The sequence below is a fragment of the Euprymna scolopes genome, chromosome 6 (genome assembly GCF_053919585.1).
Source record: "Euprymna scolopes isolate OS-2025 chromosome 6, ASM5391958v1, whole genome shotgun sequence".
In the NCBI taxonomy this organism is placed as follows: domain Eukaryota; kingdom Metazoa; phylum Mollusca; class Cephalopoda; order Sepiida; family Sepiolidae; genus Euprymna; species Euprymna scolopes.
This window is the reverse complement of record NC_136487.1, coordinates 73589241-73607192: the sequence shown is the minus strand read 5'-3', so window position 1 is coordinate 73607192 and position 17952 is coordinate 73589241. Positions and strand designations below refer to the sequence as shown.

At 33.2% G+C, this 17952-nt stretch overlaps 2 protein-coding genes across 6 annotated transcripts in view; one reads left to right on the top strand and one right to left on the bottom strand.

The window, feature by feature from the left end:
• LOC145277690 (intraflagellar transport protein 52 homolog) overlaps window positions 1-17952 on the bottom strand; it is a 115080-nt gene that overhangs the window by 11196 nt on the left and 85932 nt on the right. Inside the window, exon 1 of one of the 4 annotated variants that reach the window (XM_080129378.1) lies at window positions 13338-13407. The exons of 1 other annotated variant lie outside the window; for it this stretch is intronic. The gene's annotated coding sequence lies outside the window, so the exon portion shown is untranslated. Of the gene's footprint in view, window positions 1-4254; window positions 4452-13337; window positions 13408-17952 lie in introns of those variants that run through there. 2 more of the 4 variants (XM_080129377.1, XM_080129375.1) reach the window with 2 other exon arrangements.
• Window positions 11474-17766, top strand: LOC145277693 (uncharacterized). Of its 2 annotated transcripts, none has more exons than XM_080129382.1 (2): window positions 11474-11833; window positions 14896-17766. In XM_080129382.1, exon 2 carries the CDS (start codon window positions 15031-15033, stop codon window positions 15820-15822), a length of 792 nt encoding a protein of 263 aa, XP_079985508.1. In that variant the 5' UTR covers window positions 11474-11833; window positions 14896-15030; the 3' UTR covers window positions 15823-17766. The 2 variants fall into 2 exon arrangements, with proteins under 2 accessions (XP_079985508.1, XP_079985510.1); XM_080129384.1 differs by having other exon boundaries at window positions 11474-11841.

Here is a 17952-nt window from a genome sequence, read left to right as displayed (position 1 = left end):
CAGTAAGTGTACGATGAACACAAATCACAATTCCCACCTCATACGAAACATGACATTCATCCACAACCTTGTGCTAATCATTTAGTTGGTTGGTTGGTTGTTTTTGTTTTACGGCATATCAACCTTTTTCAGGTTATTTAATGCCGAATCTAGTTATTTTGAGGAACGATTTTTAATGGAGTATATTTTTTTTTTTTTAAGTCAGATTCTATTTAACCCATAGTTGGGACCCTAACAAGTACTACCACTCCGGGTCAGAGTGGACCTGGGAGCAATGGCAATTAAAGGGTGGCTCCACACTCCCCAAGGCCCGCAAGGTGGGGCCTCACCATCAGATATAGTTTTAGGTCATATGCTAATCATTTGGGAAAACATCTAAACAAACAACAGCATTAAAATATATTGCTCATAAATTACATCAATGTTTTTTTTTAAAATTAAATACAAATAATTTAAATAACATCAAAATAAAAATGTGCATGAAAACACAATATTATGTAGGTTCGTATTATTTGGATTCATTGGACTACTTTTTTTACAACATTTCGGTCGATGTAACTTCCGATCTTCTTCAGGTGTGTCTTATCAAACTCAAGAATGTTTCTGTTGAACTCTGGAATTTGGATAGAATTTTGAACGGAACCCTTTATTTACTTTACGAGGGTAGCATGCTCTTGTTCTGTCAGCTATGACTGGATGGAGGTCCTAAGTAATTCGCAGTTGTATTTTTCAGTCGCCCACACTGAGGATTGAACATTCAACCTTTAGGAGAATATCACTTTTTACAATTACTAACCTCTGTTTTACAGTATTGGCATGTGTTGGACAGCTTTTAGAAAATGACTTGTGAACAGATTTCTTGCTAGTTTTTATTTATATCTCTTTCTTTTAAGTTCACCCTTATCACTTTCTCCCGTTTTCTTTAGTTTTCTACTGCAAACTGGCTCTGCTACCTCAACTGTTCTACATCTAGTAATAACAGAACTTTCATCCATACTTTCTGACCATACTAATGAAGCATACGATTATACATACATCTTTCTATACTGTCCAGATTTAATCTTCTTCTGAGGTCATCAGACTTAGGTCTGTCTCTAAGATCCACATTACACATTTATTGTGTCATTTCACTTCATGCAACACATGTCCTCAACCCTCAATGGCCAGGTTTCACTTTCATTACATTGCATACACATGCCTCAAAGAATCTTTGCTTGGTCGACAGTGATAACGCTCTGCTAGTTAGTAATAGAAAAAGTTCCTTGAGCTTACGCCACTCAATCCCAACTATTGCCATCACAATAGTGCACAGTATTACCATTGTGTGCCAATGGTAACAAAACTTCAGTAGATTTTTACTTTAACCGCTTTTAAATTGACAACTTTTAGAGGTTTTCAGGTGAAAATGAATACAACATTCAAATTTGGGGCCGACAAGTAGTTTTCTGGATGTTAAGACATTCTTTTTTTTTTTTTCAAATTTCTCAATGAATTTTAGTGGCCATCGTGATTCTTGAGATGGGGAGGAGGCGTCTTGCATGCGCATCAGTACTTGTTCAATTGTGAAAAAACATGACCGCCAGTAAACGCATAAGGGATTACATTGGATAATTGTTAGAAATTCCGCAGAAATAAGCAGGCACCTCATTGGTCGGTTTGACCGCCCATGGTTTTGTTTTGAATCAATCAGATGGGTCCTTGTTATTAATCGCTGACGTTCGTCGGTGTCTTATTTGAGTTTCAGAAAAGACGATCGAGGAAGACGTAAAACTCATTCTCCTTATTTTTGAGGCATGGAGTCTCAAGTCCTTTTATCTCTCTTAGACATAATTAATAGCTCTGATGTGGGGCGAAATGTTGCCTTTATTTGAAAACACTTATGCACTATATTGGTCAAAATATATCATGTACTAGTGCTGCTTCTTCGGACTGAATCTTCTAATATATTATTAATGTCTCTCCAAGATGATTATAAAAGTCTACAGTTTGACTCCCCATTGTCTGCTGTCTGGACGCAATACACTGAACTCTAGAGACGACTACCTTATTCATCCTGGAAGGCATTACTTAAAACCCTTCGACCAGCCGCAATAATTCTTTTACCACATAAAGGACTGTATCCTGCAACCACCAAAGAAATCCATGAACTGTTACCCGTTACAGGTGTTACTCACTCTATCGAGCAGAAAGCTAAAGATGGCACATCTTTTTGCAACGTGGAATCATCTTGATTTAATAAAGTTTCCGTTGAAATTTAAAGGTGAGCCTGTTGTGATTTTTGTTGTCTTTCTTTCATTCTGCCAAGAGCAAACCAATGTGGGATTTCTCACATAATAAAGGTCTTAGTACCCAGAAAACTACTTGTCTGATCCAAATTTAAATGTTATATTCGTTTTCAGCATACTCGACAACCTATTAAAGTCGTCAACTTAACTGTGAATGTTGAGTTGCAGTTAAAGTAAAAAAAAAAAAAAAATTTCTAAAACAATTTCAATATCTTTAACCCAAAATATGCTTTCAGATTAAGTTATCATTCGTTTCCATTGTCTTTCAGCTTCCGTATAATTCCATTGCACTTCTTACATTGAGTTGTATCTGACCCTTTTCCACAAACTGAACAGGGGAACTTTCCTTTTTGCTTTTTTATTATTATATTACCACTTTTTTTTTTTTTTTTTTTTTTTTTTTTGCTAGCACAAATTTTATGAAAATATAAAGAACGGGAAATCTACAGAAAAAAAATATTTTAATTGAAAAATTGGTCAAAAACAAATTATTTTGCTTTAGCTACTAATTTGTGACCTATTTGTGTTAAAAATATTTAATATATACTTTATCCGGAAATATTAGGTCTGAGCAAAATAAGTCTAGCCACCCTTGCTTGGTCGGTAACGTAAACAAATATGGCTAAGATCAGACAAGTTAAAATCCTTATAAATTCTATTAATTTGTTTAAAACGTAAATAGGTCACAAATGCGTACGTAAACTAAAATTAATTGTTTTTGATTAATTTTTTACCGATATTTCCTTTAAAATAATTTATGTCGATAATACTAGCCAATAAATACACAAACAATCGTTGTGGCGCTTCTGCACTATCAGAACGGAATTTTGTAGTCGATAAATGGAGTTTGCAGATAAAAAAAAAAATTAAAAAAAAACAATTGTTTCTTCCGATTTTTTATTTTTTGTCAATTCTACTAAATTACAATGTTACCTTTCAAATTATGCAGTCGAATTTACCTGAATATTATTGAATTATTAAAAAAAAACACCTTGATCGTATTAGCATGTGAAAAATTGCGGCCATCTTGTTTTTATAAAAAAAACAATCGAAATGGAAAATTATCTCCCTTTTGAGCTCTCCTGTGTCTTATATAAGCAAATTCAATCGTTTTCTTCAAATTCTACTTTCTATTTTCTTTAATAAATAACTTTCTACCTTATCGATTTTCGTAATTTTTTTTTGTATAATCATCTTAAAAATACGAGGAATACGAAGATACCATTGCTTTAATGTGAAATTCAGTTTTACGATTTCCGAAATTTTGTTCTGATAAGTGCCATCGTTGTATTAAAAAAAAAAAGAAAAAGTTTGGAACTTATGCCTAACGACGTCAGGAAATGTAAAAATTACTCTACAATTAAAACCTTCTTTTTGTTAATTTATTGGTTCAGTGTTCATGCCATTTACCGCGTTATTTTTTTTAATAGTATTTGCAAGTTTAAATTCAATTTTTACGATATTTTTTTTTTGGGGGGGGGGTACTCATAGTGATCCGGATCCGTGCTGAAATAATAACGTTATTATTTAAAAAGCCATTCTTAACATGGGGAGGGGTGGTGTTTTGTACCTATTCTGTACTTTAACCTTACAATTTAATAAAAAAAATATATATCATAAAACTTTAATTAAACGTGGAAATACGATTTAAAAAAAATAGCGCGAATAATCACTCTCTGCATTTACACCTTTTTTTTTTTTAATTAAGTTGTTAGATGAAAGTACAAAAAACTCCCCTCCTCGTGTTAATATTGGATTTCTAAATAAGAGCGTCATTATTTCAGCAAGATAACATAGATGTAAAAGTACCTTTTTTTTCTATGTCGATATTTATTTTCCTGATTATAAAAAAGAAACAAATACAAACAAAGAAAAAAGTAATGTCAATAAAAAGTTTAAATAAGTAATCAACAGGTTTTACTATTTCACACGATAAAGGTGAATAAAAATATCTTAAAGATAATCTTGCCTTTTATCACTATTCTTTTATAAGTTCCCAGTAGAACTTCATGAACAGAAATCCTTTTTTTTTAATTCAGTAGACATGAAATGGAGAAAAAGTTTTCATTACCAAGGAAACGACTGTCGCCGGTGTCGAGTCAAAAAAAGTTCCTCATAAAAAAAGGGAATAAACTAAATTATTTCCCTTGCTATTTAACAACTTGGCATTCTCAACACTGATTTAGCTTCTTTTTGACGAAGTTTGTATTTGAAAACATGTATTTGGCTTATATTTTAATTTTGCAGTGCATCTGCACTATAATAACGGATTTCGAAGTTTCTAATATTGAATTTCAAGGCAAACCAATAGTTTCTACTTAATTTCTATTTTACAGTAATGAATATATCCAAAAATTACGAAAAACGATAAGGTAGAAAAAATGGTACATTTTTATTCACTTTCCACCTTAACAATCATCTTTAAAATGACGGCTTCAATAAATTTTCGAGTATGCTAAAAACGAATATCACATTCAAACTTGGGGCAAACAAGTACTTTACCGAATATTAAGCAATGTAATTCCTTATATTATAAGTACTGGCTATTTTTTTTTTTACATGTAAGTGCGTGCATATTTTTCCCACAGACGCGTCCAAAATATGCATGCATTTGCATGTTCGAAAATGCCCAGTGCTTATAACATCAGGAATTACCTTGCTTAATATCCAGAAAACTACTCGTTCACGGAAAACTTAAATACGATATTCGTTTTCAGCATACCCGGCAACACATAATGTTATTATTTTTAAAGTGATTGTTAAGGTGGAAAGTAAATAAAAATTTACAAAAAGAATTGTTAAAGAAAACAATTTTTTGACAAAAATTAGCGAAAATACAATGTTTGACTAAAAAACACTGGAGAATTCCAACGGGAGGTAAATCGCCTGTAACTATTGCCGATTTTTTTAATAAATTGTGTGTTAACAATCATAAATATGAGTTAATTGCTTTGTTTTGTTTTTTTTTAGCATAAATGAGTTATTTCCCTTGTTATTATATTACATATTCCTAAAACAATATGGTGAGGGTTTTTATGATAAAGATTGAAAACTCATTCTTTTTTTTTTAATAATGCGATATTATTTAAGTACTTCTAACATGCCAATTAAGTAGATATCATTGCTTTTAGTGAAAATTGACATGAAAAGTAAGTAGATACCATCGTTGTTTTCTTTTTATCGATTTTTCGTTTTCCGAATTTTCCCTATTATAGTATAGTTGCACTAATTTTGCTTACATATTTTTCCATTATTTTTATATAAATAAATGTTTTATATAAATAAATGTTTTTTTATATAAATATAACGTTTTCTTTAAAAATTACTATCAAATAGAGATAGTAACTTAAAGAAAACGTTATAATGAAGTAATTTTATACTGTAGAGATATACTCGTCAGACTGCTAGCAAGCATAACCTTGCACACACCGCATACACAAACACAATTCAGTTAGCTCAGTTATCGCCCTTTTACTTAATCAGTTATACATTTCAATACAAGGTGGCGGTACCAATATCTGCTTTTTCTATACCTCTCTATCCCCCCCCTCTCTCTCTCTCTCTCTCTTTCTCTCCTGATACCAACATGAGTTGATATGTTTGTGTCTGCTCCTCAAGCGTAAATAATGAACTAAAAAAACAATCTCTTCAAGTGACATGCATCTCCTTGAACATGCACCATTTTTATCTCGCCACAGTGATTTTTGCATAAAGCCTTCCATTACTGCTAAGTACATGGCAAGTAGTTCTCGTCCAAAAACACTGTCTTTCTTTTCTGCTAAGCTAAGTACTCCTCAGTGGATGAGAACTATTCACCAGGTACTTAGCAATACAGTTAATTATGTGTCTGAGTGTTTCTTATTTAGCTTGGCATTTTCCGGTAGTCTTCAGCAGCTATCGGTCAAGTCCACACTAACATCATGGAAATTCGAGTCAAAAGATGCATGAACATCCAAACTCCTCCCCAAAGAGGGAAGGCAAGGTCTGGGAGAGTGAACTGCTAAGGGTTTCTTAAGACTAATACCACAGATAAAATGTCATGAAAATGTCTTTTGCACTTGTTTCGTTTTTACTTTAGTAAAAGTTCTCAGAAATCAAGGGGCCCTTCCGTGGGGGCTAAGACTTGATCTCTATGTGAAATACATAGAAATCAAGGGGCCCTTCCATGGGGGCTAAGACTTGATCTCTATGTGAAATACATAGATATTTGAATATTCCAGTAAAGTTCTCCTTTACATCTCAAGCATTGATTTAGTAAAAAAGTTGAGAACATAATTTTCCTATTCTCAATTGACCTTTTAAATATGTTATAGCATATATTTTTGTAGTCTCTTGATCTAACTGGATTCCAGGACAAGAATTCCTCTTGTCTGGTGCTTTGTGCTGTTACTTGAGGTAACATCACTTGGAGGAGGTGCCCTATTCCTCATGAAAGCCAGTTTTGGCTAGCCATATGGAGAAGATCTTATTTGAGCCACAAATACTATATAATTTTGAATATTTAGTCAGGGTTTACTTGTTGGTAAAAGTACCCTCATGTTGCCTGGTTTCCTCAAGCCCTTTTCACTGCCAGAAGACAATGAAGTGTTCCTCCTTCAGCGATCTGCTGTCTGGGAGTCATGTCTCTTGTAGAACTGATGTTGATTCCCAGTCTGTGCAGCTTGAGGTTAATCACAGCTGATTTGCAAGCATCTTCAATCTCCTGAATATCATCACATGGTGCAAACATTCCAGCTTGCAATATGAAGAGCTGAAATCTTTGAAGTCTTTTCCTTTTGATTTTGATTTCAAGGTGCATGGTTTAATGGTCTGCCTATCAAGCATTACACTCTAAACTCCAGGCAGCCACTGAAGTAAACAAATCATGCTGCCCGGCCTGAGATGGGTAGTAACTGAACAGTGGGGCGTGAGGGTCCTTCCCACCAATGAAGACAGTCTGTGGTGTCCAGCTCTATGCCAGTTGAGTGTGGACTTGGAACCAGTAAACTGTTGTTCTCTGCGTTATGCTCTGACCGGTAAAGGTGAGACTGGAGTTATCTCCCTCTGGGGCGCAAGCCTGGACGAAGAAGATGGAAGTTGTGAACTGCCCAAGCAACACTGCTCCTCTCTTGGCCGTACTGGCAAGATCCATAGGAATGCTGAGCACTATATTTGACTGCAGGAGTTGCCAGAAAGAAACAACTACTGATAACCAATCGCTTAAAGGTACTCCACTCCTGATTTTTACTCTGGATTTACTTCCATAGCCTTTTCCATGGATAGATATGACTGCAAGGCAGCAAAGGTTTGAAATCAGGGTTTTCCTTCCTCTAAATGGCGTGCCAACTAAAACTGACGACCTCCGTCTACCCGGAGCAACTGATTTTGAATTTGGAGACGTCAGTGACCTGCCTTTGCCCCTTCTTGTCAGTAAAAACACTGGGCTTAGAGGCTAAGCCACACATGAAGGCAACAAGTTTAACTTTGGTTGTCAGAAGCTATTGGAGATACATGCCATGAAAACTTTTTATAAGTAGTGGGAGTTTGTCCCCATTACCACCCTCGGCTATGACAACTCTAGCAACGTACATTGGTATAAAATCTAAACTTTGTTACGTGATCTATGCCTCATGTACATTTCATGTTCCAATCAACACGGTACAAGAGCAAGGAAAACACTTCTCTTAATTTGTTCTGAAAGAATGTGTGGTTACTGAGCCTAAAACGTTAAATCTAACCCTAACTCAACCCCCAACATTAAAAGAAGAGACCATGCAACACATCAGCCAATTATTCCGCAATGTTTTTTATTTTGTAAAGTCAAAATCGCACTCGTACAGTGTAGATATTTTTTCCTTGTAGATGTCAAGCCAAAATAGCACCCGGATTGCCTGAGGCGCCCCTACTGAAAAATGCCGACAGGCTAGACCCAAGCTTTTACTAGAAGCTTCCAGAGTACTCCCTTAGAGCAGCTAGATTACCCATGTGAAAGAATCGATCTGGTGGTAAATCCAGTTTTGTGAGAAGAAACGTAAATACTGATTTGACCTTGAAACCAAGATCAAAGTATCTGTTCAGACTGATAAGGGGTTACTGTGAATTAAGAACCGTACCTGTAGAATCATCCTAAGTGGGGAGTTGTGCAGCAAGATGGGGGTTTTGCCCTCTTGCTTGGACGTAATGGACTACTATTTGGGACCATGTTTACAGGGGATCATGTTTAGGGGAGATGAGCGAGATGTCGGTTTACATTACATTTAATATTCTACAGGTGAGTACAGTCAGGGAAGCAGGTAATAGGGAGGGAATTCCAAAGTCTAGCAATGCAAAGGAAGAAAATATGAGAGTAGTAGGCTTTCCAACATCTAAAGACCTCTACAGTCAGTGAAGGGGTGGGATTTTGCTGCTACATGGGCTTGTCGGGATTATATACCTTGACAAAGTACTAGTGCAAGTTAATCAGAACACATTCCATTAATTCCAGTATATATATATATATATATATATATATATATATATATATATATATATATATGCTAGCAGGACCTATGGAAATCCTATAGTGGACTCTTTCATATGTAACATATTGATGTTGGCATTCTGTGGATGTTCAGCGTAAATGGAGATGCCCTGATATTATTGTAGCTCTTTTGTTAAAATGCAATGGAATTTATCTAAGCTAGCAGGACGCCTGGCATAGTCCAGTCATAAAATACACTTAAATATGATATTTTAATTCATGCATATTTTATATATATTATTATAGAGTCAATTTTCTATCGATTCTTATGTATTATAAAATTGTGATTTCAAAAAAAAAAAAAATATATCCATATGACTTGGGTACATCAACTTGAATGAAAACCGAAACCAAAACTTATGAAGAATATATATATATATATATATATATATATATATATATATATATATATATATATATATATATATATATATTTATATACAGGGTGTCCACAAAGTCTGGCTACATAATCTACACGGTGCCCACAAAGTCTGGCTGCATAATCTACACGGTGCCCACAAAGTCTGGCTGCATAATCTACATGGTGCCCACAGAGTCTGGCTGCATAATGTAGCCAGACTTTGTGGACACCCTGTATATATATATATATATATATATATATATATATATATATATATATATATATATAACTTGAGTTTCTTCAGTTATAACTAAAACCAAAACTTATGAAATAACTTGAGGTCCTTCAGCTATAATCGAAATCGAAACCAAAACCAAAACTTTCTTGGTAAAATTATTTATAAAAAAAATAGACAACTCAAGTGCCATCAGCTATAATCATAACTGAAACCAAAACTTATGAAAAATTCTTGGTAAAATTATTTATTACAAAAAATGGAAGGTCATAACAATTAAACGACAGTCACTCGGAATAAAAAGATGTAAGTGTGACACACAAAATAACACACACGCTATCGTATTGATATTTTATAAATAGATTCCATTAAAATACTTGTAAAACAGGCACTGTGATGCAACGTTTCAGTGATGGGATGGGATGGACGTTGATTGATAGTGTGGGGCCTATTGAATTAGAGACTTTGTTTGGAATCCTGTCCAAGAGGGAGATACTAGTGTTGGATGCATCAGCCCAGATGTGGCAACAATACTTCATACATGAGCAAATGGTGGATTTGTAGAGACAGAAGATACTTTCAGGTGAGAGTAATTTTCTAGCATGATAGAGGGAACCCACCTTCTTTGCAGCAGCTTTTGTAATATCCTCAATATATTTGTTCTAGTTCGTGTTGCCTGTGAATGTTACACTGAGGAGTTCTAAGGAAGAACTCTCAAGTAGAGTGTTATTAGTCATAGCTACTGGTGGTTGAGAAGGCTTCTTGTAATTGTTAAAGGAAAGAAGCTTAGTCTTAATAGCATTGACGGTTATGACGCCATTCCACTACATATTGGAAGTTGCTCTCTAAGGATTCTGTCATAGCCTTAGATATGTGTGCATCTGTTTTTCTCTCATGCCTATTATAGAACATTATATCACCAGCAAATATACCCATCTCAGATACAATTTTATCAAGGAGGTTGTTTATAAATATCAGGAATGAGGCACTCCTGCATTAATAGCAAGTTGTTTGGATATACATTTATCAATGACAACCTGCATTTTCCCCTTGTGTAAGAAGGATGTAATTATATTTAGCATTTGTCCAGTAATACTGCATGATTTAATTTTCTATTAGGAACCCTTAATGCCAAAGACTTTGGATATATCAAGAGCTACTGCTTTTGCTTCCCTCGCCTTATCTAATGCATAGTTTATGTGGTCAAGGATGACCATTAAAATATCTGTAGAAGAATATGCTAGCCTAAATCCATACTGCACAATGAAAGACAAAGAGTTTGTAAAGAACGAGAATTCAATGTGTCCAAGAACGTTCTAGATGAAAGAAGGTGTATTTTCTGTAAGGAGAAATTGAATACACATGTTTATTTCAGCTGTCGCTTTATGTATTTATGTATTTGTAAACAGAATAGGCATTGTGGTGTGTATATGAACTGATTTTGTGTATATATATTGTTGCTATGTTTAGGAGTTCATGTATGGCTCTCGCTATATGTGTTACTTACCAAAGGTTTTTCAGATACAAAGGGCTTAGGTATAATTGTATCGTGCACAAGTGTGTTGTCTCTGAAAAAGAAAAGAGGCGGGGGAGGAAAACTCTGTGTTTTTTTTTTTGTTTGTTTGTTTTTTTGTTTTTTTTTTTTGTAGTATGCACAAATATTTGGAAATGAATATTTCTTGAGCTGTGTGATTGGTTGAAAGAAACTACTGCTTTGAGATTTTGTCCAATTGAGAGTTGATATATAAAAATAACATTCGCTGCTATTGCTGCTTCCAATACTATAAACTAATCCTGTACCTAACTTTGTCACTGGGGGAAGCAGGGAAACAACCCCACTTTAACTATCATGATATGAACATCTGGGACGAACCTTCTAAGTAAAGAGTATATTTCCCTGTTTTCCGTTTCATTACAATTAGATATGGCATCAATTTATAAATTGGAATCCAGCTTCCTCTTCAGCAGAATCATATTCCGCTCTGCATTTTAACCTGAAGGTTTAAAAAGCAGGCTAAGTTCGAAAGATTGCAATCTTCTCACTAATTTTGATTTTTATTTCAAGGTGATTTTTCTCGTTACACCGTTTGACGAAATGTAAGATTTCTTTTCATTTTTAGTTTCTATCTGACTTGCGTCCCTTCGGTGACAATCAGCAGCCATCACGAAAGGATAACTTGTTGGATTCGCTGCAAATCCATGATTGTTTATCTACTACTGACACGCTTTATAAGAACACGATACAGCAAAGCAAACATTGTCACTTTCGTTGGTACATATGAAAAAATGACAAACAGAAAAATCACTTTTTGTTTTTTTACCCAACCTTGTTGTTCGCTTTGCGAACTGACAGTTGCGTGATTTTATTTATTCCATTTTTTTTTTATATATAAGAACATTTTTGACAACAGAGACAAGGCGAAGTTATCGTGAACGAAAATTCGGACGATAATGTAATTTTGTATGGATTAATTCTAATTTATTATGTTTTTTTAAACAGAGAAAAGAAAACTTTTGTTGTAATATTACGAGAGATGAAACTTTTTATTAGTACTTTTTACAAACTTACGTCGACTAAAACAAATTTATAATTTTTTAAATCTACACATCCTCTATTAAATGAAATATTTGTAAATCTAGTCAGTGACTAGACTAATCACATTTTCAAACTTTTCTCAGAGTTCTTATTGAACCGTCACCCTAAGTAATCCAAGTTACAAAATTCCCACTAATGTTTACTACGCTAAAATCACAATGACTAATGTGACATACCTATTAACCCTTATCCTCGAGTGGCCTCTGAGCCTTGATTAGTGGTGGGTGACCCCCATGTAAAAAAAAAAAAAAAAAAAACAAGATTCGTATTTTCGGGTGAATTAGGCAGATAATACGTTTTTAGTTACGTTAAAAAGGTAAATCTCTAAAAGTCAACAATTACATTTTTTTTTTTTTTTTGGTACTTATGCACTATGCAGTGCACAGCACTCAGCAGCACGTGGACTTACTGTACCGTGCTGAAATAATATTATTTAGAAAGCCATTCTTAACATGGTGATGGGTGTTTTGTAACTATTTTGTACTTTCACCTAACAATTTAATAATAAAAAAAGGAAATTTTAAAACTTGAAAATAATACTATTAAAAAAATTATTAATAATAACGCAGTATAAAAAGTATAAGCATCTTTTTTTTCTTCCTTGGCATTAAAAAATATAAATTGTCCCATTTAATATAAAACATTTTAAGTAAACGATTTTTTTTTTTTTTTAAATATTATTTGTACTTCATAAACGATGTTGGAATTTCATAATAAATGACCCCCACCTCGTTCTTCTGACCCCAATATAAACAAAACACTTATTGTGTCAAATCCGTGTTTAAAGATGTTTACGTTTTGTCCCCAAATAATAATAACAAAACTGGCAATGTATTCCGAATGTTTATTTCCCCTGAAAGCATAATTGTAATATAATTTAACTAACGAGGTAATATTTGTGTATAATCAAACTTTTGAAACTTTATTTTTAGGGCCTAAAGGGGACGAGTCATTCGGGGTTAACCTACTGTCTACAACATAGACGTGGTCATAAGATTAGAAAAAAAAAAAATGTTTTTCAAACGAAAAAGATAAAAAATTTTCTATTGTAGTTTTTTTGTGTGTGTAATTGAACTAATATTTAAATAATTATTATAACTTAATGGTTTTAAGTTAGCATTTTTTCTTCCTGTCGTGTCGAGGGAAAAAGAACCGCCCCCCCCCCAAAGAAAAATAAAAACAAATAATTTCTAACATTATTTTTTTTTAGTTTTTAGAGAATGTGTTTTATATCTGACGACTATTTCTCGCTCAAATATTCTTGAGCGACTTATTTTATATTTTTAAAGACCATTTAAATTTGTTCAGAGACCTATTTATTAGGAGGAAATTCTTAAGCTACTGTGAAACTTGACACTTACCCTAGTTTCCTTCTGCTGAAACAATTGGTAAGCCTTCAGTACTTCACAGTCAAATATAAGCAAACATGATGAAACTGAAATTAATTTTAATTTAAAAAAAAAATAATTTAATAAAAATTTTTTAATTTAATAAAGAAAGAAAAAAAATCAAATTCCGTAAAATAATTTAAGAGACTCTAGTTAAACGAGAGAAAAAAAAGTGTCCTGGATTTAATTTTTTGCAAAATAAAATTAATTTCAAAAACTTTCATTTTTCCCCCCCTACGCTATTCTTTGATGTTGCGAAGGATGTTAATCTAAATATGTCTATTTAGAAAAAAGTCTAATTTTATAATTTAGGCAAACGTTTTAGCCGTTAAATTTTGAACAAATTTTCTTTTACATATATACAAAAAAAAAAAAAAAAAAAAAATCTAGCAGGCTACCCGGGGCGGATAAAAAAAAGTGTGTGAAACATTTTTATATTAAAATTATCTCCCTACCTCTCTCAATCCGTCTATCCCCCCGCTCTCATGTTAGTACAACCTTCTTTCTCCTTAGCCAGCTCATTCCTCTATTTTAAAATAATGTCAATAATTCATCTTTCCTTTATATAATAAACAACATCGGAAATGACTGAAAAACCGACACCTCACTGATGAAACCTGGCCCAGTTACCCCCCCCCCCCCCGAATGACTAATTTTTAAATTTTTTTATTTTAGATTATTAATCCAGGACAACGGACAACGCTGATCAAGAATGTACTAACTTTGAGAGTGTTTGTTTTATAGTTTTTATTTTTAGCTGGACACACAAAACTGTCCTTTATATAATCGATAGAATAAATAAACTAAAAAATAAAACTCTTTCATTACTTATTATTTATAGATTTTTTTAAAAACTGTTTTGTTTGGTTAGATTTGTAAAATATTTAGTTTTATTAGGAGATTCAAAGACATTAGGATTAATCCCTAGAAAGACGGTGTATATTTTTTTTTTTTTTTTTTTGCACGACACTAATTACAAAAGTAATAATTCATTAACTTTTATACCATTTAGAAATATATATGTGCGTGTGTGTCTGAAAAGTAATAAATGACCAATCGAGAAAACTTGATATTTAGAACTTAGAAAATTATTATATTGCATTATAGATGCTCTGGGACCCCAGAACAAAAGGCATTTATTGAGCTTTGAGAATTATTATATAACACAATATATGCTCTAGACCCCCCCTCCCCCCCCAAAAAAAAAATAAATAAATAAAATAAAAAATAAATGAATAAATAAATAAAAGGCCTGCATTGAGCTTAGACTTTTTCAAAATTTATATAAAAAAATTTTTAATATAAATAATTTTATTTAAGAAAAAATAATTTTAATCCATTATAATTGGTATATGCAAACTGACTAATGTTTTGATAAAATGATTAACCTATATATATATATATTGTTTTTTTTTTTTTACAATATGATTATCCACTGACAAATAAACAATATATATATATATATATTTATATGTATGCACTTTACTGTTTAAGACAAGGTATTTATATCCTTTATATATATTTTATACAGGCGGCTGTGAATTTAATATTTCCTTGACACTTCCTCCTCTGGAGCAAGCCAGTTCAACCTGCCTAAAGTAAATGCCATACAACAAACAAACGATTTATATCCTTCATTATTTCTATTACATACATATAAGCGACCATGAGAAATCCTGTTCGAAGCAACCCGAGGGGGAGAAAGCAATCCTCACTCAGTTATTCTGCGGAGCAAGCAAAACGTCTGACGGACATCTGCACAAAAAAGCCATACTCATGCCGCATTTGTCACAAGAGTTTCCAAACACATTCTATCCTAGCGGAACACTCTGCAAGCGATCACCCACAACAGCAGCACGAATACCACCATCATTATTCATCGTTAGTGAACGTGTCGCCAATTCCCAGACAGAGAGAGACAACAGCTTCACTAAAAACACCAAGCAGTACTCTTGGAGGCTACACAGCATCGGTTTTGGGATATCCTTGCCCAATCTGCCAAAGAATATTCGCCTCGGTGCACGACCGTGATGCTCACCAGAGAACCTCACACTCGCAGCGACAAACGGCAGCACAATCCTCGATGCAAGTTGATAAAGATATTTGCGACACGTATTTACCAGGAAACGTTGCAAGCAGTTCTACTACTGCAGCAAAGAGCAAACGTGGACATCAGAATAAACATAACAACAGTACGGTTTCGAGTGATAACGTTAGCAAGAAATCATCTACTACGAAGACACTTCGTCCTGCCACACCGTTGTCTTCCGCTTCGTCCTCTTCAAAGCCGTTCCAGTGTGAGGTGTGCACAAGAACTTTCTCAAGATTGTCACACCTGACAGCACACGAACAGATCCATTTGGAAGTTAAAAAGTTTAAATGCTCAGAGTGTGGTAAAGACTTCCTCAGGGCGGCTAGCTTATCAGAACACCAGAGGGCTCATGCGGAACAGAAATAAATGTAACTAATTACGCGCACATATATATCATGTATAAGTAAACGTCGGAAATTATTTCCGACAATATGTTATGTATAACGCTACTAACATTACCTTACACAAATATGAGTGTTGACTGAAATGCAGCATTATATATATATACATCATACAAATATATACATAGTACACATATGTATAAACACACATATATATATATATATATGTATATAAACACACACACACATATATATATATATATATATATGAAAACACACACACACACACATATATAAACACACATACACATATATATAAACACACACACACACATACACATATATATAAACACACACACATACACATATATATAAACACACACACACATATATAAACACACACACACACATATATATATAAACAAATTTACATCGTTGTAACACTGGATATGCTAATGTTACGGACAAATAGTCGGTTAAAACTAGAAGTCCTCGTCAGGTGACTTAATAACCATTTGTCCGAAATATTAGCATGTCCAGTGTCGTGACCTTGTAAATTTGTTTATATTACTAAAAATATATTGTGCTCTTCTTTTTTGAGGACTCTTAATATCTTTGTTAAATTCATTAGTTATCACTAGGACTAGGACAACAGAATATTCTTTGGTATCTTACATGCTTTTATATAGAGTGATTTGGTTCTTGATTGATTAACTGTGTCTGTGTCGAATATATACTCGAGAGTCAAAACAATGAAAAGAATATTCTGTTGTCATAGCCCTAGTTATCTCTCTTAAATACCTTTAACCTGGTGTGTGTGAATAAAGACCAGAAGAAAAACAAATTGAACACAGAAATAAATTATTAAAAGACCAAGAGCTTTACCAGTTTTTGTGTGGCTAACAAACGTCCTTAGAAATGTAAAAGATTTTATCTGAAAACAATGCTTGATCAGAATGAAAAGGGAACGCTCTCATTTTTATGTATTTATTCCTGTGTTTAATTTTTGTCTTTTTTCGCACATCCTGTCTTAACAACATTTTATCTTTTAATTTTTTCCTGTGTTTAATCCTTTCTGTCTTTCATATATTCTGAATCCATGACTTTTCATCTTATGATATATTGTGTATTTTATCTTATATATATATATATATATATATATCGCGTGTGTGTTTATAAGTAGAATATTTTAATGTGGCAATAAATAATGGGAACATTTTTTTTCATATTTATGAATCTCCTAGTAATTTCTTTCATTGTTCATAGTCACTGGTTCTTGTTAGATCATCAAAGTTAAGCAACATTGAGCCTGATCAGTATTAAATGGGTGACCATCTGGGAAGACCAAGTGCTGTATGTAACATAAATCTAATCCAATTCAGTTTCATTTACACGCCATTCATATAAAAAACAAGTGCAATTTTTGGCATGAAATGACCCAACAAACATTGACATGCCATAAAACCTAATAAAAATCAGTAAACTTCTGAAGAATAAATAAAGTCCCAACAGTGTTCGTATTTAGTTGCCTCTCTATGAGGTTATAGTTGGACACAAGGTTGATTTATTTTAATGTGGAGAAAGGCAGGTTCCCCAAAAAGGGTCACTCTGAATAGGAACCCAAATAAAATTGCCTTAGTCATGAAGGAACTCTCTCTCTCTCTCTCTTGCTGAACACTTAATCTCATATCTAAACAAATACTACACTATGCTCCCATCCAAGTGTTATATGTATGAGGACCAGTGAAGAAGAAGAAAACTGTGCATGAAGAGATGCTGTTGATAAAAAACAAATCTCAAAGTTGATAAAATGTTATGAAAGTATAAACCATAAAAAATTGCAATGTTAAGTCTTTTAAGCTGTTCTTATGAAAAAAATACATTGTGGTCCATGGAAGAAATTTCTTTGATGATTATACATATTTAAAAAAATATTGTTACTTTTTAATAAAATTATATATATATTTTCGTTTTGTTTTATTTCAGTCAAAGTTTTCAAAAATCAAGGAGCTCCTTCTGAGGAGCTAACAATTGATTTCTACATGAGACACATAGATATTCGAGTATTCCATTAAAGTCTCCATTAATTTCAAATGTTGAGTTCGTAAAGAAGTTGAGAACCTAATTTCCCATTTCTCAATCGACCATTTAAATA